Source organism: Aotus nancymaae, unplaced genomic scaffold (genome assembly GCF_030222135.1).
Source record: "Aotus nancymaae isolate 86718 unplaced genomic scaffold, 86718_ANA_hifiasm-v0.15.2.pri h1tg000089l, whole genome shotgun sequence".
NCBI lineage: Eukaryota > Metazoa > Chordata > Mammalia > Primates > Aotidae > Aotus > Aotus nancymaae.
In genome coordinates this window covers 24,698,885-24,725,626 of record NW_026988504.1, presented here as the reverse complement: position 1 = coordinate 24,725,626, position 26,742 = coordinate 24,698,885, and the positions used below count along the sequence as shown (strand labels likewise).

General features: G+C 54.1%; 2 protein-coding genes across 3 annotated transcripts in view; both read right to left on the bottom strand.

Annotated features, from left to right (window-relative positions):
* ZNF385C (zinc finger protein 385C) overlaps nt 1-26,742 on the bottom strand; it is a 66,099-nt gene that overhangs the window by 7,009 nt on the left and 32,348 nt on the right. For both annotated transcript variants that reach the window (XM_012444076.2, XM_012444075.2), the window contains exons 3-4: nt 4,234-4,382; nt 939-1,049 (exon numbers count right to left, since the gene is read on the bottom strand). In XM_012444076.2, coding sequence (XP_012299499.2) covers nt 939-1,049; nt 4,234-4,382 — 260 coding nt within the window. The remainder of the gene's footprint in view (nt 1-938; nt 1,050-4,233; nt 4,383-26,742) is intronic.
* On the bottom strand, nt 4,643-16,811 carry CUNH17orf113 (chromosome unknown C17orf113 homolog). The gene is made up of 3 exons (XM_064369615.1): nt 16,721-16,811; nt 9,570-10,305; nt 4,643-7,665 (listed from the first exon to the last, which is right to left on the bottom strand). Exons 2-3 carry the CDS (start codon nt 10,110-10,112, stop codon nt 6,181-6,183), a joined length of 2,028 nt encoding a protein of 675 aa, XP_064225685.1. The 5' UTR covers nt 10,113-10,305; nt 16,721-16,811; the 3' UTR covers nt 4,643-6,180.

The following is a 26,742-nucleotide window of genomic DNA, read 5'->3' as shown; positions in this document are numbered from 1 at the left end:
GAGGCAGACCTTCCCTGGGAGGCCAGAATGAGGTTCCTCCTCTACCTTGGGGTAGGATGTAGTAGAAAGTCACAGGCCTTGGGGTCAGCCAGGCCTGGGTTCAAATCCTGGCTTTGCTACTCATCAGTTATGTGGTCTTAGGCAAGCCACTTAACCTCTGTAGGCTCAGTTTCCTTATCTGAAAATCATGGATTATATTAGCGCCTCTAGGACAGGCCTGGTGGCTCAAATCTGTAATCTCAGCATTTTGGGAGGCCGAGGCGGGTAGATCACTTGAACCCAGGAGTTTGAGACCAGTCTGAGCAACATAGTAAAACCTGATGTCTGCCAAAAAAAACAAAAACAAACAAACAAACAAACAAAACTAGCCAGGTGTGGTAGCACACACCTGTAATCCCAGCTACTCAGGAGGCTGAGACACAAGAATCGCTTGAACCTGGGAGGTGGAGGTTGCAGTGAGCCAAGAACGCACCACTGCCTTCCCACCTGGGTGACAGAGTGAGACTTTGTCTTAAAAAAAAAAAAAAACTGCCTCTAGCTATCTCACAGATGTATCATGAGAGCTATTATTTAAGGTAATGGGCATGATCCTCTCAGGTGCCTCAGGAACTGATGGGGTGGCCCCTGGAACCCAGAGTGGAGGAAGGGCAGTCTTCTCTCTTGCAGAAGGATCCAGAACACAGGAGAGAGGCCTGGCGGAAGAAAATGGAATCCTACCGGGCTAGAGCTGGGCAGAAGGGGAAGGGGCAGAAGAATCTAGAGAGAGGACAGATTCGATGGTTAAAGGACCAAGAGTGCCTCTCCTGCAACCAGGGATGGGAAATACAGCCCACAGCCCCTTCGCCACTGGTATTCCTCCCAGAAAGACCCTGGCAGCCCAGCCTCCAGCCCTCTCCCTGCCCAGCCCCCTCCCCAGACCTGCTTTTGCTACTTCTCACCGCTGAGTTGAACCTCAGGTGACAGATGTTACAGGAAATGAAGAGCTTCTTCTTCAGAGGGGAGGGGACCCCAAACGTGTGGCTGATGACAGCTTTCTGGACAGGGTCCATCTGTGAAGGGAGTAGGAGGGCATAACTCTGGGGTTGGCTTGGGAAGCAGGGTTCGGGGTGGCACAAAATGCCCAAAACTAAAGACTACTCAAGAGGGCTGTGGTCAGCTTTGAGGGAGAACTTTTCTGTCCTGTGGATGTTAGAAAAAGAAACAGATGACTGGGTGCGGTGGCTCACGCCTGTAATCCCAGCACTTTGGGAGGCTGAGGTGGGTGAATCATCTGAGGTCAGCAGTTCCAGACCAGCCTGGCCAATATGAGGAAACCCCATCTCTATTAAAAACACAAAAATTAGGCCGGGTGCGGTGGCTCAAGCCTGTAATCCTAGCACTTTGGGAGGCCGAGGCGGGTGGATCACGAGGTCAAGAGATCGAGACCATCCTGGTCAACAAGGTGAAACCCCGTCTCTACTAAAAATACAAAAAATTAGCTGGGCATGGTGGCGCGTGCCTGTAATCCCAGCTACTCAGGAGGCTGAGGCAGGAGAATTGCCTGAATCTGGGAGGCGGAGGTTGCGGTGAGCCGAGATCGCGCCATTGCACTCCAGCCTGGGTAACGAGCGAAACTCCGTCTCAAAAAAAAATACAAAAATTAGCTGGGCATGGTGGCACATGCCTGTAGTGTCAGCTACTCAGGAGGCTGAGGCAAGAGAATTGCTTGAACCTGGGAGGCGGAGGCTGCAGTGAGCTGAGATCACACCACTGCATTCCAGCCTGTCGACAGAGTGAGAGTTGGCTGAAGAGAGGAAAGGGGAGGGGAAAGGAGGGGGGGGAGGGGAGGGAATAGAAGGAGAGGAGAGGAGAGGAGAGGGGAGGGGAGAGAAAAAGGAAAGGAAAGGAAAGAAAAGGAGAAAGAAAAAGAAACTGCCTATTCCCAGCTGTCTTCATTTGTCGGCCTGGGCTTCTGCTTGGAGGCAAGGGAATGGCCAGAGTGTCCTGCATGATTCTGGAGCACAGAACCATGTCCTGGTGATCACCTGGGCATCTCTTGCTGCCCCTTAGGTCATTATTTTTGTTTTCTCCTTTGCAAGAGTTACAACTATTGGGACAGAAAGCTAGAAACAAGGAGAGGCAGGGAAGAGACAAAGAATCCTTCTGTTGGATTTCCTCTCCCGTCACCCAGGCTTCATGCCTGGACCTGTGGGCTGGGGGAAGATAAGTCCTATCTCATTAGCTCTGCCACTGGCACAGGGCCTAAGGCTGTTGATGACTTTTTTTTTTTTCCCCCTGAGATGGAGTATTGCTCTGTTGCAGTGCCATGATCTCAGCTCACTGCAACCTACACCTCTCTGGTTCAAGTGATTCTCCTGCCTCAGCTTCACGAGTAGCTGAGATTACAGGCACCCACCAGCATGTCTGGCTAATTTTTGTATTTTTAGTAGAGATGGGGCTTCACCATGTTGGCCAGGCTGGTCTCGAACTCCTAGCCTCAATGTGATCTGCCTGCCTTGGCCTCCCAACATGCTAGAATTACAGGCCTGAGCCACCGTGCCCAGCCATGACGACCTGTCTTGAGAGAGTGAGAGCCACAGCCAGGGGAGGTGGGGGGCTCAGTGAGGGGCAGGGAGCAGCAAGTGGGGGCCTAAGTTTCCCTGAGGAGTGGGATCATTTATTTGGAATATTAATTTGGATTTTTTTTCTTTTCCTTTTTTTTTTTAAGATGGGGTTTCACCATGTTGGTCAGGCTAGTCTTGAACTCCCGACCTCAGGTGATCTGCCCACCTTGGCCTCCAAAGTGCTTGGATTACAGGCGTGAGCCACTACGCCCAGCCTTCTTTTCCTTATTTTAAGTCATTTTTTCTTCTATAGAATTAAGGCTTTATGTTCCCTTTTCTCAGGAGGTTGGGCCAAATGCAGTTGTCTGAACTTGTCAAGAACTTTCCAGGCCAGGCGCGATGGCTCATCCTGTAATCCCAGCACTTTGAAAGGCCGAGGTGGGAGAATCTCTTGAGCTCAGGAGTTTCAGACCAGCCTCAGCAATATAGTGAGACCTCATCTCTGTTTCTATAAAAATAAAATAAAAAAAGAACTTTCCAAACCTTACCAAGAAAAGAAAACAGAGCTTAGAGAGAAGCACATGGGTGCAGAAACTTCCCTGAGAACAGAAAGAGGTTCAAATTCTCACAGCACCCAAGGTCAGCAAAGGACTCAGGGGACAGGACCTCAGAGGAGAATGGCCAGTGGGGTGCCCTGCAATTGGGGCTATGCCTTTCAACACCGAGCCTGTCAGCAAGCAACAGCAGGGACTCAAGACCAGAGGACCACCCCCAAAATGCCTCAGATGCCTTAGGACCTCTGTCTAACTCTGGAGGGTGGGAGGGAAGGGATTCCCAAGAGTGACTGAGATGGAGTTTGCCACCATCTGCTCAGGATGGGGCATGCCACACCTATGATTTCATTTGATTTTTCAAAATTAAAAAAAAAGGGAGATGGTTCCTGATCTCTCATATAGCAAAGTAAAATTCATTCTATACTTGTTATGCACACACATGCACAAGGAAATGTACAGACCACAACACACACACAGAGCACAAAAGCTTCAGGCGGTTACACGTGCGCAGACAAGCAGAACAATTCACACATGCACACAAAGGGCACGTGACCACAGACAAACTCACAATGACCCAAACCACACAAAAACACACATGCTTAGAGGGCAGATGCACGCCACACACTTAAAAGACACAGGGACACAATAAAGCCTGAGGCACAGGCACACACCTTAATTACATACAATTATCCACGCACAAAGAGTTGTTTACAAAAACACAAACTGGACACCAACACACAAACTCATATCCACATATAACATACAAAAATCTATAGAGAAACAAACTACAACAGAAAGGCACAGGTTACACACACACACACAGAGGTCACCCACAGGAGCCCTACACAGAAGCTTGAGTGCAACGTACAGGCTACAGGCCCTTGCAGGCCCAGCGGCTGTGATGGTGGGGGTGGGGAGAGGGCTGACACCATCTTGTTCCCCAGCCTAAGAGAGAATGGGGCCTTCTCCTAGGGTCCCAAATAGGGGTCCCTGTTTGGGGAGCACCTATCCCCTCAGGGGGATGTTGGAGAACAAGCTCCTGGTTAGACCCAGCTGCTGAGAGCCCCTCTGAGCCCACCTTCTGTGCCCACCCACCAGCTTGGCAGCATGCCCCCACCCGCCAGCCCAGCCCATACCGTGCTGAAGTTGGGGAAGAGACTGAGCGGGGCGGCACCATTGAAGTGGAAGGCGAGCAAGTGCTTGAAGTCCAGCGGGGGCTGCAGAGGCCGGGTGGGCAGGGGCAGGGAGGCCAGCAGGGGGCTGGGGGCGCTGGAGGCCGTGCCTGCTGCAGGAGGAAGAAGGGCAGGGTCTGAAATGGGCTCTCTCCTACCTCTGTAGCCAGAACAAGAGGCGGATGGGCTTCTTGGTACGGAGCCAGGCAGAAACTTGTGTCTCTCTTCCCAGAGTGGCACCAGCCAGAGCCAGGGTGATTACAGCCCCATTCTCTGTGCCCTTCCTCCCCACAGCTGAGGAAGGAGAGGCAGGGAGTCCACAGTTCAAGTCTCCCAACCCAGAGGGACGACCCTCCCACCCCTACTGTGGCAGCACACTGAACCCCAAGGCAGCCCAGCCAAGAGAGGGACAGAGGGGTCTGGGCAGGCCCCTGACACACACACACCACCATGGAGACTGCATGATGCACTGGGTTTCCACTTTATTGCAAATTAAACTCAAACCCAGGGGTATTGGGAAAAGGACAGCTCTCTCCCTTCTCACTCTCTAACTATCCTTCCTCCCATCAGATCCCCAGGACTTTTACAGCCAGGGCTGACAGGAGGGAATGGGAAACCCATGGCTCTGAAGGGATGTGTCCCCAGCTCTGATGAGGTCTAAACTGCTTTCCCCAGGAGGAAATAAGCCAGTATCCCTGGGTTGGGCCTCAAGGCTAGTCTCAGAGGCGGCAGGTACAGCACTGTGGTTTTGCACTCTTTGGTCTTAAAGGTCTGAGGCAAGGGCAGGGGAGGGGTAGGAACCTGGAGAGCAACCAGACTTTGAGGAAGAAAAAATTAGGAAAAAAGAAAAAATCCAGCCCACCTGGGGCTTTTTTGGACCCTGTCGTTGCAAAACCAAAAGTAGTCCTTTGAGATGTTTGTGTAGTAACACTATGAAAGATAACATAGATTTATTTCACATTTGTCGGTTTTTATGTCTATACACATAGTTATACACAAAAAAGGTCTGAGGCAGCCTATTGGTGAGGAGGGGAGGAAGGGAACCGCTATCCCCCAGAACCACTGTGCCCCTGACCCACCAGCTTGTGTACAGAGAGGACGCTGTGCTGTGTGACAGAAATGAGTGCCATCATCTACTCCCTAGTCATAGATGAAGAGAAGAGACACTGCTGGGAGTGGGGCTAAGAAATAGCCAAGGACAGGCCGGATGTGATGGCTCATGCCTGTAATCCTAGCACTTTGGGAGGCAGAGGCAGGTGGATCATGAGGTCAGGAGTTTAAGATCAACCTGGCCAACGTAGTGAAACCCCGTCTCTACTAAAAATACAAAAAAATTAGCTAGGCATGGTGATGGGTGCCTGTAGTCCCAGCCACTAGGGAGGCTGAGTCAGGAGAATCGCTTGAACCCGGGAGGCAGAGGTTGCAGTGAGCTGAGATGGCACCATTACACTCCAGCCTGGGGGACAGAGCGAGACTCCGTCTCAAAACAAACAAACAAAAATGACGAAGGACCAGTGTCCTTTCCCTCAGCCACTCAATTCCCAAGACCCAGTCTTCCACCCGACAGCCAAGAACTTCCATTATGGCGGGGGGCCAAACTTGGGGCAAGTCCAGAAGGGAAAAGGGTGAGCTACTCCTCATCTAACTGTGTAAAGGCCAGGAATGATTTCACGTGCCCCAGATCCTAGCATCTCTGCCCACCCCCCAGGTCCCTCTTGATTGACCCAGTCCCTTCCTCCACAGCCCACAGGGTGGTGTTGGTGGGACACTCCAGAAGTGTGGATGGGTGGCCTCAGGCCCCTGGGAGACCACAGATAGTAGATCAGCTTGGGTGTAGCATGGTCACGTCTAGGTTGGCCCTTAGAGTGCCCAGGGCCCCAGGAAGGCTGGGCCCAGAGAAGGAGGCCACCTTCAAGTGAGATGTGACGCCAGGAAACCTTCTCCCCACCCACTCTCTAAGAACTCCACGGCCAACCCGAAATCAAACTCGTGCAGCGGGGGCCCATCCACCGCGATCTTCACCACATGACCGCCCCGGCCTTCCCCGGCCCCACTCTGCCCCCACCACCGCAGCTCCCGGCTGCGGCCGACCTTATCCAGCAGGCCAGCGCCCGCGGGCAGCGCCAAGGCCAAGGCTGCTAGGGCAGCAAAGTCAGGGAAGAGCTCGTGCAGCTCCGAGTGCGCGCACGCCAGCTGGGTGCACAGAGCCCGCGGGCCAAGCCGCCCAAGGCTGAACACCACGCGTTTGAACAGCGCGAAGTCTCCCAGAGCCCGCTGGCGCACCACCGCAGGCGCAAAGCCACGCAGCAGCACCCGCAGCGCCCCCTCGCCATGCGCGCCCAGCTCCTCCGGCGCCTGTGGGTAGCGGCGGGGGTCGAAGATCGCCGCGAAGGCGGCCACAGCATCCAGCGAAGGCCCGGGGTAGGAGTCCTGTAGGCCCTTTCGCATGGAGTCCAGGAAGGACCCCCGGAGTCGCTCCAAGCCTCGGACAGCAGCCTCGGAGTAACCCAGCAGCTCCACACCACGGTAGGTGCAGCGCCCGCTGTTGGTGTCCAGATCAGAGGATGCCAGTTCCTGCAGGAAGCTCTGGAGGCGGGCCCCACCTGAGCCGCGCTGAGCTTGGAGGGAGGCCGCGGCTGCCATCACCAAGGGCTGCAGCAAGGCCAAGTCCGGTTCTTCTGCCTGCATGACAAGGGAGAGCTTCTGCAAAGAGGGCAGGGCATCCAGCAGCAGGTGCGTGAAGGCCACAAAGGTGAACTGGCGCAGGGCCAGAGCCAGTGATCCCGCCACAGGGGAGGCCAGGGCTGCAGCCTCCAGGGTGGGCACCAGGCCAGGCCAGGCCTCCGCCACTGCTTCCACGACAGGCAGCAGGGACGCCCAAGGCACTGGCCGAGGCCCTGCCAAGTCAATAGCTGCAAGGTCCAGTGCTGCCCGGAGCTCAGGGACCAAGTGGGAACTAGGGCCACCATGGAGGCGGAATAGGGCATCCAATATGCTCTCATACTGACCCAAGTAGGCAGGAGGCTCAGGATCTGTCCGGCCAGGGAGGCAGTGCAGCTCTGCCATCAGTGGGCAAGTGGCCCGGAGCTGTGGACCCACACTCCCCAGGCGGCCACTGGGGAGGCTTGAGCTGAGCCAGGCCAGCTTGGATGCAGATACGCCGAAAGCCTGCAGGATGTCCAAGAGCTGGCCAGCAGTGGCCTCGCCCTCCTGTAGCTCCACACTGCCCAGGAAGGTGGTGGCGGGCTGGCCATCACAGGGGGACACCGAAGTGGCAAACAGGGCCAGGCTGTGTGACTCCGGCCAGTCCCTGGTCTCGTCCAACACCAGCCCCACATATGGGGATGCCTTCAGGCGCTGGCAGGCCTCTGTGTGCAAGACACTGGCAATGGCCACCTGGGACAGCCAGGAAGAGAAAGGGAAGGAGGACAGAATTAGGCTTGTCCTGAGAGGCAGAGACAGGCAGTGCGGCCTTGAGGTCAGACTTAGGGACTAATCCTGGCTTTGTCACTTACTGGCTGTGCTACCTCTGGCCAGTCACTTCACCTCTCCGAGCCTCAGTTTTCTCACCTCTACAACTCCTGGTCTCTGTAAGAGCAATCCTCCCACCCTGGCCTCCCACCACACCCTGTCTAGTCTTCTCAGCTCTTTTTTTTTGAGACAGAGTCTCGCATTGTCGCCCGGGCTGCAGTGCAGTGGCACGATCTCGGCTCACTGCAACCCCCGCCTCCCGGGTTCACGTGATTCTCTGGCCTCAGCCTCCTGAGTAGCTGGGATTACAGGCATGCGCCATCAAGCCCAGCTAATTTTTGTATTTTTAGTAGAGACAGGGCTTAACCATGTTGGCCAGGATGGTCTTGATCTCCTGACCGGCAATCCGCCCACCTTGGCCTCCCAAAGTGCTGGGACTATAGGTATGAGCCACTTCGCCCAGCCCTTCTCAGCTCTTATACCTGCTGTCAGCTAATACTAGCCCCACATCTTCTCAAAGCATTGTTGTGAATTATAAATGTCAACTTTTGTTGCTGTAAAAGTGCTTTATGAACCATAAAGATCTCCAGGAAAGCTAGTTTTTTCACTGTTTTTCTATAGCATCCCCCTAGTCTGCCTTATCCCTGGGGGTCTCTCTCCTCTGTCCAGCTCAGGGATTAACTGATAGGCACGCTAACTCCCAATTCCCAACCAGTTACCCTGGGTCCCAGCTTTGGGCTGTTTCTCTATTTGTCAACTCTGTAGGATGAGATCCAACTCCCCCACCTCCAACCCAGCCCATAGGACTCACACAGTTAGCACCTAGGACAGAGCTGCAATTTGCATGCCTCCAGGGGCCACGTGAGAGATGTTGAGCTTGGAGAGGGCCAGGGATAAGCCAAAGGGCATGGGGAACTCTAGCATATCCTGCTCTGACAGCATGGAGACCTTGATTTTCAATAAAGTCACAAATCTAGATTTTTATAGGTAATCTGAGTGTTTTTAAAGTTGAAAACAAATTTGAGCTTTTCAAAAACACTATGAAAACTAATTAAACAGGCTGGGCACAGAAAATAGCCCCAAAAGGAAACTAGGTCACAAGTCATTTCCATTTCCATTCCAGCACTTTTGCGGGGGGCCAAGGCAGGAGGATTGCTTGAGGCCGGGAGTTCGAGACCAACCTGGGCAACGTAGTTAGACACCCATCTCTATGTCCAAAAAAAAAAAAAAAGGCTGGGCACAGTATCTCACGCCTATAATCCCAGCACTTTGGGAGGCTGAGGCGGGTGGATCACCTGAGGTCAAGAGTTCAAAACCAGCTGGGCCAATATGGTGAAACCCCATCTCTACTAAAAATGCAAAAATTAGCCAGACATGGTGGCACACGCCTATAATCCCAGCAACTAGGGAGGCTGAGGCAGGAGAATCACTTGAGCCAGGCAGGCAGAGGTTGCAGTGAGCTGAGATGGTTCCACTGCACTCCAGCCTGGGCAACAGAGCGAGACTCCTTCTAGGGAAAAAAATTAAATACATAAACAAATTAAATACATCTGTGTAATCAAGCCTCCAGGCCACCAGTTTGCAACGTCTCTTTCTGTGCCCACTAAGGGCAGGGCCCAGTCTGGCCTCTTCAGTGTTGTACCCCTGCAGCTGGCCCAGCACCAGGCACACAGCGGGCCTTCAGGGAAGGTTCTGAAGGGTGAACATATGAATGAAATGCCATATCTGCTGCCCAAGAGCCTGGCATCCTGGCATGCAGGGGCTGTTCCCAGGTAGCTCAGTGTCTTCCCTCCCCAAGCCCTTCCCCCATACTTCTGGCTCTCACCCACCTGCATGTCCCTCACTCTCCTGGGACTGTAGTAATCGCCATGCTCTGTGCCCAGCAGTGCCTGGCACAGGTTGAACCTCTGCAGCTCAAGCAGGGCAGAGCAGCGGTCGACAGGCACATCCTCCTTAGCCATGCAGTACACGGTAGTCAGCACAGCCACTTTGGCTGGGTCTACCTCCACCTTGACGCCCCTGGAGGTGGGAGTCGTAGCCAGGCCTGGGTAGGCCCCTCTGCCCTCAGACTGGCCCTCAAAAGGGGGCTGGCCCTGGTTGACGGCGAGAGCCTGGCGGTGGGCTCCTGAGGTCACGTGGCGCAGCAGGGCGTGGCGCTGGAAGTTGTCGGTGCCCACGGTGAAGGCGTTTTCGGCTTTGCCATGCTTGTTCCGTACCAGGGCCTGGCGGCACTCGAGGCAGAACATCAGCTTCCGCTCATAGTCAAAGTCCAGCCAGGTAAACTCCTCTTTCCAGTGCTCGTTGAAGTAACGCTTACACTTTTTGTTGGAGTTGGAGGCCTCTCCCGCTGGTTTCTTCCCTGGGGGCACCATTCTTGCTCTCTGAGCAAGGAACCCCCAACCCCCACTTGAATGCTCTTGCCCCCCTGCCTCCCCCACACACAGAGGTACCTCCCTTGACAAGGGGAGTTGATGGGGAGGCAGGATGGGGGCAGCCCGCCAGGCTAAGAGGGCCCATCCATCCAACTTAGCCTGGAGAGTTTATTCCTGCTCTGCCGGTGGGAGACTGGAGATGAAAGAGACAAGGGAGAGCTGTTAGGGGTCCATCATGGTGGTGGCGGTTTAGGGTGGAGTGGGAGGTCACGCTCTCCACAGAGTCCTCCCAGCTGAGGGGTGGAGGGACTCAATGGGGCAGGGGCTCTGGGCAGTGGGTGCAGTTATACAAAGTGCCCTGGAATGTTATCCAAAGCACGGGAGGTGTGGGGACCCAGCCCCCTCCCAGGGTCTCTTTCTACCCAGGACAAGGCACTGATTGCTTTGACTGCTGAAGCATCTCAGAGCTGGAGAGACTGGCATCACCTAGGCAACTGTATTTTGTAAGGGGAAAACTGAGTCTTGAGACAGATAGTGGTTCTCAGGGCCCATGAGGAATTCATGGTGACCCAGGACTAAAACTCAGAACTCTCAGCTCCTAGCCCAAAAGCTGACCGTGCCCTTCAGCCCACAGTCATCTATTTCATCAAAAGGAAATCAAGCCGGGCGTGGTGGCTCACTCCTGCAATCCCAGCACTTTAGGTGGCGGCTCAATTGAACCCAGGAGTTTAAGATCAGCCTGGGCAATGGCAAAACCTCACCTCTGGCCGGGTACAGTGGCTCACACCTGTAATCCCAGCACTTTGGGAGGCTGAGGTGGGCGGATTACGAGGTCAAGAGATTGAGACCATGGTGAAACCCTATCTCTACTAAAAAATACAACAATTAGCTGGGGGTGGTGATGCGCGCCTGTGGTCCCAGCTACTCAGGAGGCTGAGGCAGGAGAATTGCTTGAAACCAGGAGGTGGAGGTTGCAGTGAGCTGAGATTGTGCCACTGCACTCCAGCCTGGCACCTGGCAACAGAGCAAGACTCTGTCTCAAAAAAAAAAAAACCTCACCTCTTAAAAAAATTAGCCAGGCATGGTAGTGCAGGCCTATAGTCCCAGCTACCAGGGAGGTTGAGGCGGGATTGCTTGAGCCTGGGAGGCAGAGGTTGCAGTGAGCCATGAAGGCACCACTGCACTCCAGCCTGGGTGACAGAGCTAGACCTTGTCTAAAAAAAAAAAAAAAAAAGAAGGATGGCCAGGTGGGGTGGCTCACGCCTATAATCCTAGCACTTTGAGAGACCAAGGCGGGCCTATCACCTGAGGTCAGGAGTTCAAGACCAGCCTGACCAACATGGAGAAACCCCATCTCTACTAAAACTACGACATTAGCTGGTGTGGTGGTGCATGCCTGTAATCTCATGAGGCTGAAGCAGGAGAATCGCTTGAACCCAGGAAGCGGAGGTTGTAGTGAGCCAAGATTGTGCCACTGCACTCCAGCCTGGGCAATAAGAGTGAAACTCCATCTCAAAATAAAAAGAAAAGAAAAAGAAAGAAAGAAAGAAAGAAATCAGCACAAAGCTGATTTCTTCCAAGCCACAGGAAGATCTGCTTTCTCTAAAGCTCCCTTCCTCATACGCACAGGTGCACACATGCTCATACCCACCCAGTGGTTCTGGGATGGGTAGGCCAGACCTGGGGGCCACATGGGACATGGGGCTCCAGACGAAGGCAGTAGTTGGTTGCCTCTACCTCCTTCACTCTGCCACCTCCTGAGGCATGAGGCCAGGATGAGCAGTTGAGGACCAAAAAGGCATGTCCAGCTATCAGCCAAAACCTGCCAACTCTACCTTTTAATTGTCTCTCCAACCTGTGCCCTCTTCATGCCTAACCATAACTGCCATTTCTGGAATGTGAGCTGAGGCCCTGTGCCATGTGCTTTACAATGATCCAGGGGCAGACCCAGATGACTCTCTGTGGCTGAGACATTATCCTTTTGGAGAGGATAAAACTGAGGTCAGTGACTTTAACTGGCTTGCCCGAGTTTCATAAGCAGTCAGTAGCCGAGTTGAATCAGAACCCACATCCTCCTGACCACTAAGGCTGTCCTGAGACCCTGGTCTGTATCATCTCTCTCGCTGTAGCTGTCCAGCCTTGACCCAGTTCAGGCCCTCTCAGTATCACCTGGATCACTGCAGGCTGCCTCCATCTCTGCATGTCCATTTCCCCCAGACTCATCCCTCACCCAACAGCCAGAGACAGCAAGCTCACACACAGATCTAACCGTGTCACTTCCTGGCTTCCACCTCTGTACTGCTATCCCACTGCCTAAGTCTACACACCTCACCACAAGCCAACAATACCCTCACCAGCCTCTGAATATTTCTGTTAATAGAGCCTCCCACCACTCCTGTCTGCCCAATCAATCCCAAAGGCTCCCATTCCAGTATACATTGAACTGTTACTTTGTCGCTATCTTCATCCTCTGAGCCTAGAATTCCCTCTCTCTCCTCTCTCCTTGCTAATTCCCACTCATTCCCTGAGAACAGCTCAGGGATCCTCTCTGCCACGCTGATCCCCACAACCTGGGCCCCACAACCTGGGCCGGTAGCCATCCTCTAGCTTCCCACAGCTCCCTGTGCATGAGTCTTCATGACACATATGGTCATGAATGCAGGGATCCTTTACATACTCTGCACTGAGTTCCTAGAAGCCCAAGATCATGTCTGTTCATTTTCTTATCTCTGAGTCCCTGTCTGGGGCTGGGCACACAGATATCTCTCAGTAAAAGTTGGTTATTTTAAAAAATGAAAGGGCTGGGCATGGTGGCTCATACCTGTAATCCCAGCACTTTGAGAAGCCAAGGTGGGAGGATCTCTTGAGCCCAGGAGTTCCAGAACACCCTGGGCAACATAGGGACACCCTGTCTTTATAAATAAATAATAATAATAATAAAAGAAATTAGCTGGGCATGGTGGTGTATGCCTGTAGTGCCAGCTACTCGGGAGGCCGAGGTGGGAAGATCACTTGAGCCCAGGAGTTCAAGGCTGTAGTGACCCTGTCTCTAAATAAATAAATACAAATTTAAAATAAAAATATGGGAGGCCAAGGCAGGAGGATCGCTTGAGCTCAGGAGTTCAAGACTAACCTGGTCAACACAGCAACACCCCATGTCTCCAAAAGATAAATAAAAATATAAAAACAAAATTAAAATAGAGAACAATGCGAACACATTAAAAAAGAAAAGAATGAATGGATTCATTTTGGCCACATGAAAGAATTCTTGTTTCTGAGGCTGTGAATTAGATGATTTTTTTTTTTTTTGAGATAGAATCTCACTCTGTTGCCCAGGCTAGAGTGCAGTGGCGCAATCTCAGCTCACTGCAACCTCTGCCTCCTGGGTTCAAGTGATTCTTCTGCCTCAGCCTCCCAAGCAACTGGGATTATAGGCACACGCCACCATGCCCAGCTAATTTTTTTTTTTTTTTTGTATTTTTAGTAGAGATGGGGTTTCGCCATGTTAGCCAGGCTGGTCTCAAACTCCTGACCTCAGGTGATCCGCCCCCCTCGGCCTCCCAAAGTGCTGGGATTATAGGCGTCAGCCACCATACCCGGCCCAATTAGATGATCTTAAGCTCTGAGACTGCAGTAACTGTCTTGTCCACTTGACATGTATACCAGTGCCCTGTGTGGAACCAGCACATAGTAGGTAAAACAAGGGCAGATGAGGAGAGATCCAGGGCCAGCGGTTCGGTGTAAGGAAAGGCCCTCCATGCTGCCAGATGCAGGTGAAATTCGTTAGCCCTCTTCCTTGGGACTCTTGAGTAGCACTTGGCGATGCTTACCACACCCTCCTTGGAACACTCTTTTCTCTTGGCTTCTAGGATCCCATGTCCCTTGGTTTTCCCTCCTCCTTGGCCTCTGAAGGTCATCTCCTTCTCCCCTTTCCAACTTCAAATTATCTATCATTTCAGAACCATCTCTGCAGACCACTTGGAAATACACGGCCCCAGCCTGGGCACCACACTGGTCCATCCAGCTGCCTTCCTGGCCTGTCTAGACAGACTCTTGATCTGTCCTTACAAATAAGCTCCTCTTGGCTGGATGTGGTGGCTTACACCTATAATCCTAGCATTTTGGGAGGCTGAGGGGGGAGGACTGCTTAGGCCCATGAGTTTGAGACCAGCGTGGGCAACATAGGGAGACCCTGTCTTCTCAAAAAAAAAAAATTAGCTGGGCATGGTGGCATATGCCTGTAGTCCCAGCTACGTCAGGAGGCTGAGGCAGGAGGATCACTTGAGCCTGAGAATTTGAGACTGCAGTGAACTGTGATCAGAGTAAGACCCTGTCTCTAAAAACAAAAACAAATATGCCCCTCTCCCAGTCCCCCGTCTCAGGAAATGAAATCCATCCTTCTTCCCAGATGCCCTGGCCAGAAACCTGCCCTTTAATCCCTCCTGTCTTCCTCATCCAGAACCTGCTCCATCCACAGGTCTTGTTGATTTTCCCTCCAAAATCCACTTCTAACTTGTCCCTTCTCTCCACGCTGCTGCCTGGAGGCCTTGTGCAGGCCACCTTTATTTTTGCCTGGACGAATGCAGTTGCTTCCTGATTGCACGCTGGGTTTCTACTCTTACCCTCTCTTAGCCAGAGGAGGCTTTTAAAAATATACTGCTTTAGTGAGCTGAGATCACACCACTGCACTCTAGCCTGGGACACAGAGTGAGACTCAGTCTCAAAAAAAAGAGACTGCTTTAGACCCCTCCACAACCACCCACTCCTCTAAGGCCAGGGCCAAGCGCTCAGGGTTACTGACCTCTCTGGTGGCCACTTGTGTCTCCTTTCCTTCCTAGTAACACCGCCCTTCTCTCTGGGTTCCTCCAGAGTGCCAGGTTCCCATCCCCTGGGTCCTTTGCATGTGCTGTCCCTTCTTCCAGAATGTTCCCAGCTGCCCTCCCAATGCTTTACCTGGACTGTTCCATTTCCCCTTTGGCCTTAGCTTAACCATCCTTTCCCGGGAAGCTCCTTCTTTTCTGTCATTGCTCCCTGTTTGTTCTCTCCAGTGCATGCCCCACAGATTACAAATCTCTGCTTTTTTTTTTTTTTTTTTTTTAGAGAAAGTTTCACTCTTGTTGCCCAGGCTGGAGTGCACTGTCAGCTCACTGCAACCTCTGCCTCCCGGGTTCAAGAGATTCTCCTGCCTCAGCCTTCCAAGTAGCTGGAATTACAGGCATGTACTGCCACGCCTAGCTAATTTTGTATTTTTAGTAGAGATGAGGTTTCTTCGTGTTGGTCAGGCTGGTCTCAAACTCCCAAACTCAGGTGATCCACCCTCCTCAGCCTCCCAAAGTGCTAGGATTATAGGCGTGCGCCACCATGCTCGGTCGTAAATCTCTGCTTCTCTCTGTGTAATTCTCTTGCTTCATTCTCTCTCCACCCACCTTCTCATGCACGTTCCCTGAGGGCAGGAAAGGTAACTAACTTCTTCATGTCTGAATCCCAGAGACGGGTACAGTGCCTGACACCCAGCAAGTGCACCACACAATTGGGCAGTGAATAAGAAAGAGCAGGTGCCCAGGCAGAGAGGGCAGTGGAGCCGGCCCTTGGTTGCCTGTTGAGTGATTAAAACAACTGCTTTTGACATCCTTTCCTTCCAAGATCCTGTGATTCTATGACCTTGCCCAGCCCCACTACACACAGGATCTTAGAATGGGGGCGAGGGGGGTGCAAGAGCAAGGTGATCCCCTTATGGAAGTGTGTCAGATCCTTTCCACGTACCTCGAAGCTGCCTATCCTGCCCATTCTGCAGAACAAAGGGGCAGGTACATAGAGCCCGGGAAGGTAGAGATTCTAAAACGACTGTGTCCAACACAGCAGCTGGCCACTGCAGCTGTTGTAGATGCGGCTGTTTCAATTACTTAGAATTAAATAAAACATTTAGCATTCAGCTCACACTAGGCATTTTTCACGTGCTTAGCAGCCAGTGTGGCTAGTGGCTATTGCATTGGACAGCACATTTACATCATCCCAGAGAGTTCTATTGCACAGAGCTACTCTAAACAGGTCAAATTCCACCGACATTCTCCCCACCTCAACCTCAGGGAACCAGGCTGGGTGGAGTGAGGTGTAAACAAAACTACATGGGTCCAGTTGCGACCAAGACTGACCAGGAGGGCACACTTGTCGCAGACCCCCAGCTCCCTCACCTCTCTCCACACCCTGACCAGCCCAATGGGAGCCAGAACAACTTGACAAGGGCCCCTCATCCTCAAACGGCATTCATGTGGCCCCAGGATGTGGGTCCCGAGCCTCCTCCCCGGGCTCCTGGGGGCCCCTTGCCGTGGGACCCCACTAAAAGGAGTCCAGCTCTCAGCAGAGTAGGGCCAGGCGCCCCCTGCTCTGGCGGCCCTGGTGAGAAGGAGCTCCCCTGCACCCCTTCTCACCCATCCACCTGGGGGCTGGGACGGGGAGGGCAGGGGAACTTCCTCCGGGGGGCGCATGGTGACAGAGCCCTCGGTGGGTCCCGCGGAGGCACCGAGCCTCCCCGCCCGCCCGTCCCGCCCGCTCCGGGAGGGGGCGCCCAGCCTGGCCCGGCGCCCCCGCCCCCGTCCGCTCGCACTCACGGAGACACAGGAGGCACCATCTTGGGCGGTGGACGCTCTGGCCGCGGTCTCCTTGGGCTCCACGGAGCGACAGCAGCCACTAGCGGCAACGCGGGCGAAGAGGCGCCAGCAGCCGGCGCCGGCCGGGGTCGCGGGCTGGGCGGGCGGCGCCCCCGGGGCTCACCTGGCCTCACCCACCTGCCGCGCCTCCAGTCCCGCGCGCTCAGCCCGGCCCCGCCCTCGGCCCCCGCCGCCGCCGCCGCAAAAGCCACTGAGGCTAGACCGCAGGCGGCGCGGGGCTGGGGTTCACTCGGTCCGCGCGTGTATCCGGGGTTCCTCGAGGGGCTCACAGCCGTCAGAGACTGACAGGTAGAGCGCGGTGGAGGCTGCAAAAGGCTCTGAGAGTTTGGCAGCAAGTGCTTTGCGATCACGAAGGAGCGGGCTGTCAGGTGAAGGTCTGCAGGGCGGGTTAATGAGGGTTCGCAGCATTATGAGTAAGTGAACTTTTACTAGGGGACGCGCACTCTGGCAATGGGATGGCAGAGCAAGGATCCATTGGGAAGTTAACAGGGCGCTGCAGGTTCATGAAGAACTGGGGTGGGTGGGGGCAGTGCCTGATGCTGGATGGCTCTAGGGGAATGCTGGGAATTTTGACCTTCCCACCTGGTGGGGAGTTGGAGCTGGGAAGCTCAACTTGTTAGTTATTTGCAGTGGGGTTGACAGAGTGGGGAAGAGGGAGAGAGGTGGAAGTGACCTCTTCCTAGAACTCTGAGATACAGCCAACCCTCACCCTGTCTGTGTTACCCTGAGAGGTGAACCGAGGAGGTTCCCAGCAGGAGGAATGTGCGGTTGTGGCACCACAACTCTCCAGAACTGGAGGGATGGAATCCAGAGGCCTGGGATGGAGCTCCAGTTATATTTAACTCTGAGGCCTTGGACTGGACACTTAGCCACGAGCCTGCTTCCTCATCTGTATAGTGGGACTGACAACCCGGGGAGGAGGCTAGGGCAGGACAGAAATGGGTCTGAAGACCCAAGGAGGTGCTGGTGTGGAGGCCATTCAGAGAGGGAGCAGGTCTGCTGCTGTGGATCAAGGGAATCTGGAAGCACTTGATGACCCGTCTCCCCTTCCAGACAGCAGTCACCCAGAAATGCCTTCCAGTCCCCTCACAATTGGGTACACTGCTCTCCTGCAAAAGGCCTAGGGTGCATGTTGATTTGCGGTGCTGGCCCCACCAGTGGCTGCTGGGAACTCCCCCGCCCCAGCATCCTCCATGCAGCACGGCTCTATGCCACCCACCGTCTGCCTCTGACATTCACTGTGAACCCCAGCCCCAGGGCTGCGGGATGGTGCGCGAGTCACATGCACACACACGTGTGGCCGCCTGACTCCTGGCTACACTCCAATGAAGGGAGATGCCGCAGCCCCCACAGCTGCCTCCGAATGGCACCACACAGCCCTGAGGTCTAGAATTCTGCACCCCGAAAGGGTCAGGATGCGGGTAGGTCTTCTTGGATGGCGTTTTGCAGCAGAACAGCCACCGTAAGTGTCTTGGAGTAGCCATGGCTCATTGGCCACTGCCTCAAGAGGGTGGGGTATGGTCAGAGGTATGAGCAAGCCAGACCAAGTACAGGAGAAGAGGCTGCCCCCAAAGGTCCAACTGAGGCTGGGGCAGGGCACAGAGCAGACATCTTATGAAATAACATCACCCTGGTGGCCACCAAGGGAGAGGATCTGGGAAAACCACATCCTGCTACTTTACCACAACTGAGAAACAGACAGACATACACACACTCACACACACACACACAAGCACAGACACACAACCTGGGGCCCATATCACCCATGGATAGTGACAGGTATACACATCAAGGCACACACATACATACCTCTCCCCACAGTTAAACGATGTCTTCTATCTACACACGAGATTCATATACATATGGAGGTGGTACTGATGCCAAGATACACAGATACCCATGCTGGCTGGGAGTCAAAGGCAGGTACACTGGCCACGCAAGAGCATGCGTGCATACACAGATGGGCACGAGCAACAGAGACATGCTTGTGTATACACATACCCAGAGAGACAGACGCACAGGAACATGCAGACCCTTACAGATATAGACGCGGACAGCAATGGGCACACAGTGGCACACACCTTCACAAGGACAGATGCATGTACACAAAGAGCCATATGCAGATGCAGAGATCGGTGTGCGCACACCCGCCCCCTTACAAAAGTAAACGCGTCGGACTTAAAAGAGCATATCTCCAAACAGAGTCTCTTTCCCACTTTCTCCCACCCCACTATCCCCAAGTCACAGGGTGGACAATAGGGTCCTCCCAGAGGCACTTGCCTGCACACAACACATCTCAAATACTGACACTGTCATTTCTATCATGGATAAAACCTAAACTTTGCGAAGAATATGGGAGTCCACGAGAGAGAGAGACAAAGGGGGGAGTGGGAGGTTGAGCCAAGACCCACCACGTGCCCACTCCCACCATGGCCAGGGGGTTCACCCCCACATTCTCCAGAGCCCCTGAGCCACTTCTGGGTCATCTGGCACTCAGGATGTGCAGACTCCCCCCAAGCTGGAGAAAGACCCCAAAGCCCAGTCACAAAAGAAACTCTGCCCCCAGTTCCCCTCCAGGCCTTTGCCCCCAAGGAAAGGGTTCCCCCAAACACCCTTTGATGGGTGATGGCTATCTCCCTCAAAAAAGGCCAGGCAACCCTCCGTGTGGAGAGGTGAGCTGAGAGACCACGGATAAAGGCAGGAGGCATTAGTGTGGACCCCAGTACACTGGCCAGATCTCAGGGAGGAAGCACCTCTGATTTCCATCTCCCTCTGTCTGCTTCTCTTTCTCTGCTGCAGTAACAGCTCCCTCTTCACTCCCCTCGGATGTCTTCCCATTCCCCTGGCCCCTCAGAGGTGGTAAAGGTGAGGTCTGATACGAGGAACCTTTGGCTGCCTGGACAGGCGTTTGCCCAGATGTCCAGCACCCCTGTTTCCTGCAGGGTGGACCTCCAGCTCCCCACCATTCCTGCCCCTCCTTCCACCTTTGTTCTCGGCCAGAGTGGGGGCTTCCCTGCCCAGCCCTGGCTGAGTCAACTGGCTACTGGCGTCTCTGACAGACAACTTTTGGGGGCCAACGATAGCAGGAAAGAATCAGGCTGGGGAGAAGGGAGAGGACCACCCTCACCTAAGCCCTCTCCCCACCTCCCAGCCCAGGCGTCCTCAGCACTCACCCAAGAGCATTCTCTGCCTTTGGAGGCACCGTGGAGCGCAGAACCTGGAGCAAATGAAACCCAGCCAGAGTGACAGAGGGAAGGGGGGGGATGTGAGGGACAGGAGGGGAGGGCGCGAGGGAGGGACTCCTGGTTCTGCCTGGAAAGCAGCATCGTTCCTGGGCCCTGTCTCTTTTTGCCAGGAAGGAGCTGCCCATTCTCTGGTTTCTCCCATCCCAATTGCAGGTGGAAAGAACAGGGCATGTTCTTCCCCCAAGGGAGAAGTGTGGGGACAAATGCGCAGACCACAACCTGGGGGAGGGTACCAGGGAGCATCCATCACACACCCCACTCCCAGAGGAGTCCCTTGCCCGGGGCCTCTTACACTGAAGCAAGGGTTGGAAGGGCTGACTTTGTCCTCAGGGACCTCCAGGGAAGGAGCTGCTGCCCTGCTCTGCCTGCTGGACGGCTCTGGCCGCCCTCTTGCCTCAGGACTTGCTGCCGCAGGAGCCCGTTCCTGCTCAGCCTCACTCATCCTCTCTTCACCATGCCTTAAATAGAAGGGGATGCTGCTGTTGCTGAAGAGGAAACTGAGCCTCAGACAGGTGTTGCCACTTTATCTAGGAGCACTGGCCACGTGGGATTGGGAGTGGGGATCTAGGTGTCTTGCCACTGTTAGTCTAGTGTTCTGCCTGGACCCTTGGATCTGCTACCTGGGCAATGCCAGGTAGGAGAGCAGGGAGTTTATCTATCTGATCCACTACAACTTCTTTTTTTTTTTTTTTTTTTTTTTTGAGATGGAGTTTCGTTCTTGTTACCCAGGCTGGAGTGCAATGGCGCAATCTCGGCTCACTGCAACCTCCACCTCCCAGGTTCAAGCGATTCTTCTGCATCAGCCTCCAAAGTAGCTGGGATTACAGGCGCCCCACCACCACACCCAGCTAATTTTTGTATTTTTAGTAGAGAGGGGGTTTCACCATGTTGGCCAGGGTGGTCTCAAACTTCTGACCTCAAATGATTCTCCTGCCTTGGCCTCCCAAAGTGTTAGGATTACAGGCATGAGCCACCACACCCCTGACACCCACTAGAACTCCTGACACCCCTCCCCTGCCCACTCCAGAGCCCCCATTCTTCTCCCCTCCATTCGCTCATTCCTTTCCCTCCTCTTCCTAAAAGCTGGCTCTTACTGCCCTGAGCACCTGGTGGGTGGGAGTGGGCAGAGTGGGGGAAGGAGGCAGCCAGCCCACAGCTGGATCCAGTCCTGCATTCCAAGCCCAGGTCTCAGTGTTAGCCCCCCACCCCCTCAGCATCCTGTCTCCACCAGACAATAACCTGTAATCTCTGGAGCAGCCAACACTCACAAAGAAGATCTGGGAGGAGTTGGCAGCAGCAGCTCCTGAAAACAGGTTTGTTAGGAAGGGGTTTTGTGGGGGAGGAGTTGTTTGTGTGGGGAGAGGAAGGAAACTCAAGCCCAGAGCTAATTAACCCACCCAGAAACACAGACAGAATCTTTGTCTCCTTCCAGGGCAGGGATCTGAGCTAAGCCCCCTAATTCTCTACCCAGACAGCCTTGCTTTTCCTGGTGGTCCTGGGGGAGGGGGATGCCAATGGTCAGGGTCACACCTGGGGGAGGGGGATGTGATGACATTCAGGAAGCCCGTGGGGCACTTATGTCACCTGCCACCAAGGGAGAATAGCGGCAGAGGCAGGTCAGACTGCAAAGAAGAACTTCTCAGTGGACTTGGGGGAGCTCAGTTTCTTTGCAGCATGCACCCAAAGGCCTCCGTATGTATGTGGGAGGTGGTGACTGGGGAGGAAACAGCAACCCAGGGAGATACTGAAGAATGAAGGACAGGCTGGAGGGCTTGCGGGGCCTCCTGATGGGACTGAAATTAATCCATCTGCAGGGGGTGGGGGTGAGAAGCTCATCAAGCCAGTGACTCAGGCATGACCTGAGCTCAAGGTCTTTGATCTCTGGGGCCCAGGATGCAGCCAGAGGCTTCTGCAGTCAAAGACTTGGAGAGGGAATGGAGGGACTGATTTGAACAGGAGCTAGGGGAGGTCTGAGGGCATAGAGTAGGGGAGCCCAGCTTTGACCTGCCACTCTGACCACTACCCCTCTCCCGCTGGAAGGCACAGGGACATGTGGGCAGCTACAGCCGTCTCGGCCCTGAAATCCACTGTAGTCTGACTCGATCTCTGCTTTCCGGTTTCCCATACTGTCTACCTTGCACTACCTGACCAAAGTTCTGGCCATTTCAGCAAGCCAGAGCTTAAGTCATTTCAGAAATCCCCTCCTCTTCCTTCCTGTGTCATGTTGCGATGGATGCTGGGGGCCGTGGGGCAGGTCCACTCCGAATTGGATGGCTGGGTTCTTTCTACCAAGAGACAGAGGAGGGACTGGTTGGCTTTAAGAAGCTACTCTCCCCATCCCTAGCCAGATGGCTGGCATCTTCCCATTTTTTAGTTAAGCACACATCAAGGGACAGGGCAGAGGAGTGGCCCCAGGTCACTTGTGGAATCATCTGCTGGGACAGCCTGCCCTCTCTGGGCTGTACTCCTCCCCATGCTCAAACATGGCTCAGTTGCTCCTGATATATGTTCCTCTCCTCAGCCAGGCATCAGAGACGAGTGTGAGATAGAATTTAGAGTCAGAAACCTGAGGCTGGGTGCAGTGGCTCACGCTTATAATTCCAACGCTTTGGGAGGCCGAGGCAGGAGGATCGCTTGGGGCAAAGAGTTTGAGACCAGCCTGGGCAACATAGTGAGACCCTGTGATGGGACGGTGTGGCTGTGTCCCCATCCAAATCCCATCTCGAATTGTAGCTCCCACAATTCCCTTGTGTTGTGGGAGGGATCCAGTGGGAGATAACTGAATCATGGAAGCAGTTTCCCCCATACTGTTCTCATGGTAGTGAATAAGTCTCATGAGATCTGATGGTTTTATGAGGGGAAACCCCTTTGGCTTGGCTCTCATTCTTCTCTTGTCTGCCACCATGTGAGACGTGGCTTTCATCTTCCGTCATGACTGTGAGGCCTCCCCAGCCATGTGGAATTGTAAGTCCATTAAACCTCTTTTTTTTGAAAATTGCCCAGTCTGGTATGTCTTTATCAGCAGCGTGAAAATTGACTAATATACCCTGTCTCTAAAATTTTTAAAAATAAAAATTTAGCCGGGCGCGGTGGCTCACACCTGTAATCCCAGCACTTTGGGAGGCCGAGGTGGGTGGATCACGAGGTCAAGAGATCAAGACCATCCTGGTCAACATGGTGAAACCCCATCTCTACTAAAAATACAAAAAATTAGCTGGGCGTGGTGGCACGTGCCTGTAATCCCAGCTACTCCGGAGGCTGAGGCAGGAGAATTGCCTGAACCCAGGAGGCAGAGGTTGCAGTGAGCCGAGATCGCTCCATGGCACTCCAGCCTGGGTAACGATCGAAACTCCGTCTCAAAAAAAAAAAAAAATTTTAGCCAGGTGTGGTGGGGCATGCCTGTAGTCCCACCACTTAGGAGGCTGGGGGAGGAGGACTGCTTGAGCCCAGGAGGTAGAGGATGCCGTGAGCTATGATTGGGCCAGTGCACTCCAGCCTGGGCAACAGAACAAGATGCTGTCTCAATAAACAAAACAAAATAGAGTCAGAAACCTAGGACCCAAACCCAACTGTGCGGCCTTGGGTATCACCTAATCCCCCTGAGCCCCACTCTCCAGTTTATAAAGTGAGAACTGAAAGTCATCATCTGTGCCTAGGATAGCGGGGTGAGGAGGGAATGTCACACTGAAGATGCTCCACGTGGGGCTGGGGGTAGATCATGGCTCCTTGCCCAGCTGTCCTCCCGATGCCCTGTGCTGGTTCAACATCTGCATCAGAGGTTAGGGTGAGGGGACAGCAAACCTCTGTTTCTTTGCAGATGTCGGAGAATTACTTAAAGTTATTTGGGGGGTGGGGTGTGTGATGGTCCATAGGGTCATGGAGTTCAGCCTTTTTCTGGGGAAGGTCTCTGTGCCACACCCCCACTGAGAAGAAGGCCAAGAGGGGTGGAAGAGGGTTCAAGATGCATTCCTGAAGAATGAAAGTGGCCAGGTGTGGTGGCTCACACCTGTAATCCCAGCACATTGAGAGGCCGAGGCAGGAGGATCACCTGAGGTTGAGAGACCAGATTGGCTAACATGGTGAAACTCCGTCTCTACTAAAAATACAAAATTAGCCAGGCGTGGTGGCAGGTGCCTATAATTCCAGCTACTCGGGAGGCTGAGGCAGGAGAATTGCTTGAACCTGGGAGGTAGAGGTTGTGGTGAGCTGGGATCACACCACTGTACTCCAGCCTGGGTGACAGAGTGAGATTCCGTCTTAAAAAAAAAAAAAAAGAAGAATGAAAGGGCCTCCTGGGTAGGAGGCAGAGGTGGTGGGCAGGGTAAGTCGGGGCAGTGCTTGGAGGAGGGAGACAAAGTGTGGGCTCCTGCTGCTTACTCCGCCTGTGCCCCTCCAAGGTATTGGAGGCTCACTCGGGGCTGGGAGTGAGAATTCCAGGAGCTGGGTGCTGCTGAGGAAGGAGGCCTCTGACCGAGACCTTGGCTAGGAGGCTCAGAGAGGGGAGAGCCATCCCCCAATCTTCCTCCCACAGACAGCCTTGGGGGACGTGAGCAGGAGAGGGTCCTTGCCTCACTGCCTGTGACTGCCTGTCACTGCAGAAGCCTCCAGCCCCGCAGGCCCCTAATCAAAGTGACAGCTCCCATGGAAAAGTGCCCTCCTGGCTGCCACAGGCCTGAGACGTCGTGCCTCAGTCTGGCATGGCGCCCTGGACACTGAGTGCCTAGGACCAATGCAGTGCATTAAGGTGCTCACACTCAGCCTCCGCCTCCGGGAATGGCTGCAGCTCTCTGCATTTTCCCCAGGGAGCCCTCGCCGAGGGAGCTCTACCTAAGTTCTCTCAGCACACCGACCTAGTCCCCACCTGGGCAGAACTTGAAGAGGCCTTCAGAGCGGCTGAGGGTCTGGATGTGCTTCCCTTCACCCTGCACCCCCTCACTTCAGGGGCAGTTGCTGGCATCTTCTTTTTTTCTTTTTTTTTTTTGGAGGCGGAGTTTTGCTGTTGTTACCCAGACTGGAGTGCAATGGCAAGATCTCGGCTCACCACAACCTCTGCCTCCTGGGTTCAAGCAATTATCCTGCCTCAGCCTCCTGAGTAGCTGGGATTACAGGCGCGCACCACCACGCCCAGCTAATTTTTGTATTTTTAGTAGAGATGGGGTTTCACCATGTTGACCAGGATGGTCTCAATCTCTTGACCTCGTGATCCACCTGCCTTGGCCTCCCAAAGTGCTGGGATTATAGGCGTGAGCCACCGCGCCCAGCTTCTTCTTTTTTTTTTTTTTTTAAGACAAAGTCTCTGTTGCCCAGGCTGGAGTGCAGTGGCGCAATCTCGGCTCACTGCAACCTCCGCCTCCTGGGTTCAAGCAATTCTCCTGCCTCAGCCTCCCCCCTCCCCAGTAGCTGGGATTACAGATGCCTGCCACCGCGCCCAGCTAATTTTTGTATTTTTAGTAGAGACAGGGTTTCACCATGTTGGCCAGGTTGGTCTCAATCTCCTGACCTCAAGTTATCCTCCTGCCTCGGCCTCCCAAAGTGCTGGGATTACAGGTGTGAGCCTCTGCACCTGGCCCTGGAGCTGTGATCTTTTCTCCTCTCCCCACAGCTGCTCCCTTCACCTTGGTAGGATCAGAGAGGGAGGAGCTTTTACCACAGGGACCGCTGCCCAGGAAGTCAGCCCTGAAGAGGGTGTGTTACAAGAGGAACAAGGACCAGACAGCATCCTCAGACACTGGACTGGCCTTCCCAGTCAGCACCGGCCCTCCAGTTCTGTCTCCCTCTCAGCACCCCCCTTTCTCGTAACTGAGCTGTCCTCTGTGGCACTGCCTAAGCTAGAGCTGTGCGTGACACGGCCCCAGACCCCCCACATCCCATTTGCCACCAAGTCTTGACGTTTCTGCTAAAGAAAAGGCTCCAGAATCTATTTCTCCATTTCACCTCACCTTCCTTCTCAGGTACCCTCAAGCCAGAGACACGTAAAAACACTAACTGCTCCTGCTCAAACCGCTTCTGCGATGCCTCAGACACCCTCTTGAGGGCTGTCTTCTCTTTTGGTGATATTTATGGGGCACTCACTGTGTCCTCCGCTCCACACACACGCAAACACACACCATCCTATAGGCTGGAGACAAGGAAGATCCAATCTCTCTGCTCACCACCTGCCCCAAGATTGAGTCTGTCTTTTGGGTGGAGACAGATGTGAAAAGAGATAAGGGCTGTGGGTACCACATGCGACATACCCTTGAGGTACAAAGGCAAAAGAACATCCCTGGGGCACCAGGAAGGTCTCCTCCAACAAAGCTGCCAACCTGAGCTGCAAGGTAGGTTTCTGTTGGCCTCCCCCAGGAGCCGGGGCTAAGTTCCTGCCTTTCCCACTTCCCCACGCTGGGCCTGGATGTGAATCTGTTTGCCCTGGCCGCAGCAGCCTGGGCCGTTCTTATTTTCCCTATGGCCCCTATGCACCTGTCAGCTACAATCACCCTCATGGAGGCATTCACCCATTTCCCCCAGAAATCTGCCTTGCAGCCAGCTGCCCCTTCCAAGCTCACAGCTAAACCTCTGCGAAGTCGCCCCAGCTACGGAGATGCAGAAATCCTGGCTGGGAGTCCAGCAGCCAAAGGAAGAGGGGCCTCCCCCTTGTACCTGAGTTGGAGTGCTGTGTACCTTGCTGACCTTGGCCTTCAGAGACCACAGACCTGAGCAAGAGCCTGGACAGCCACC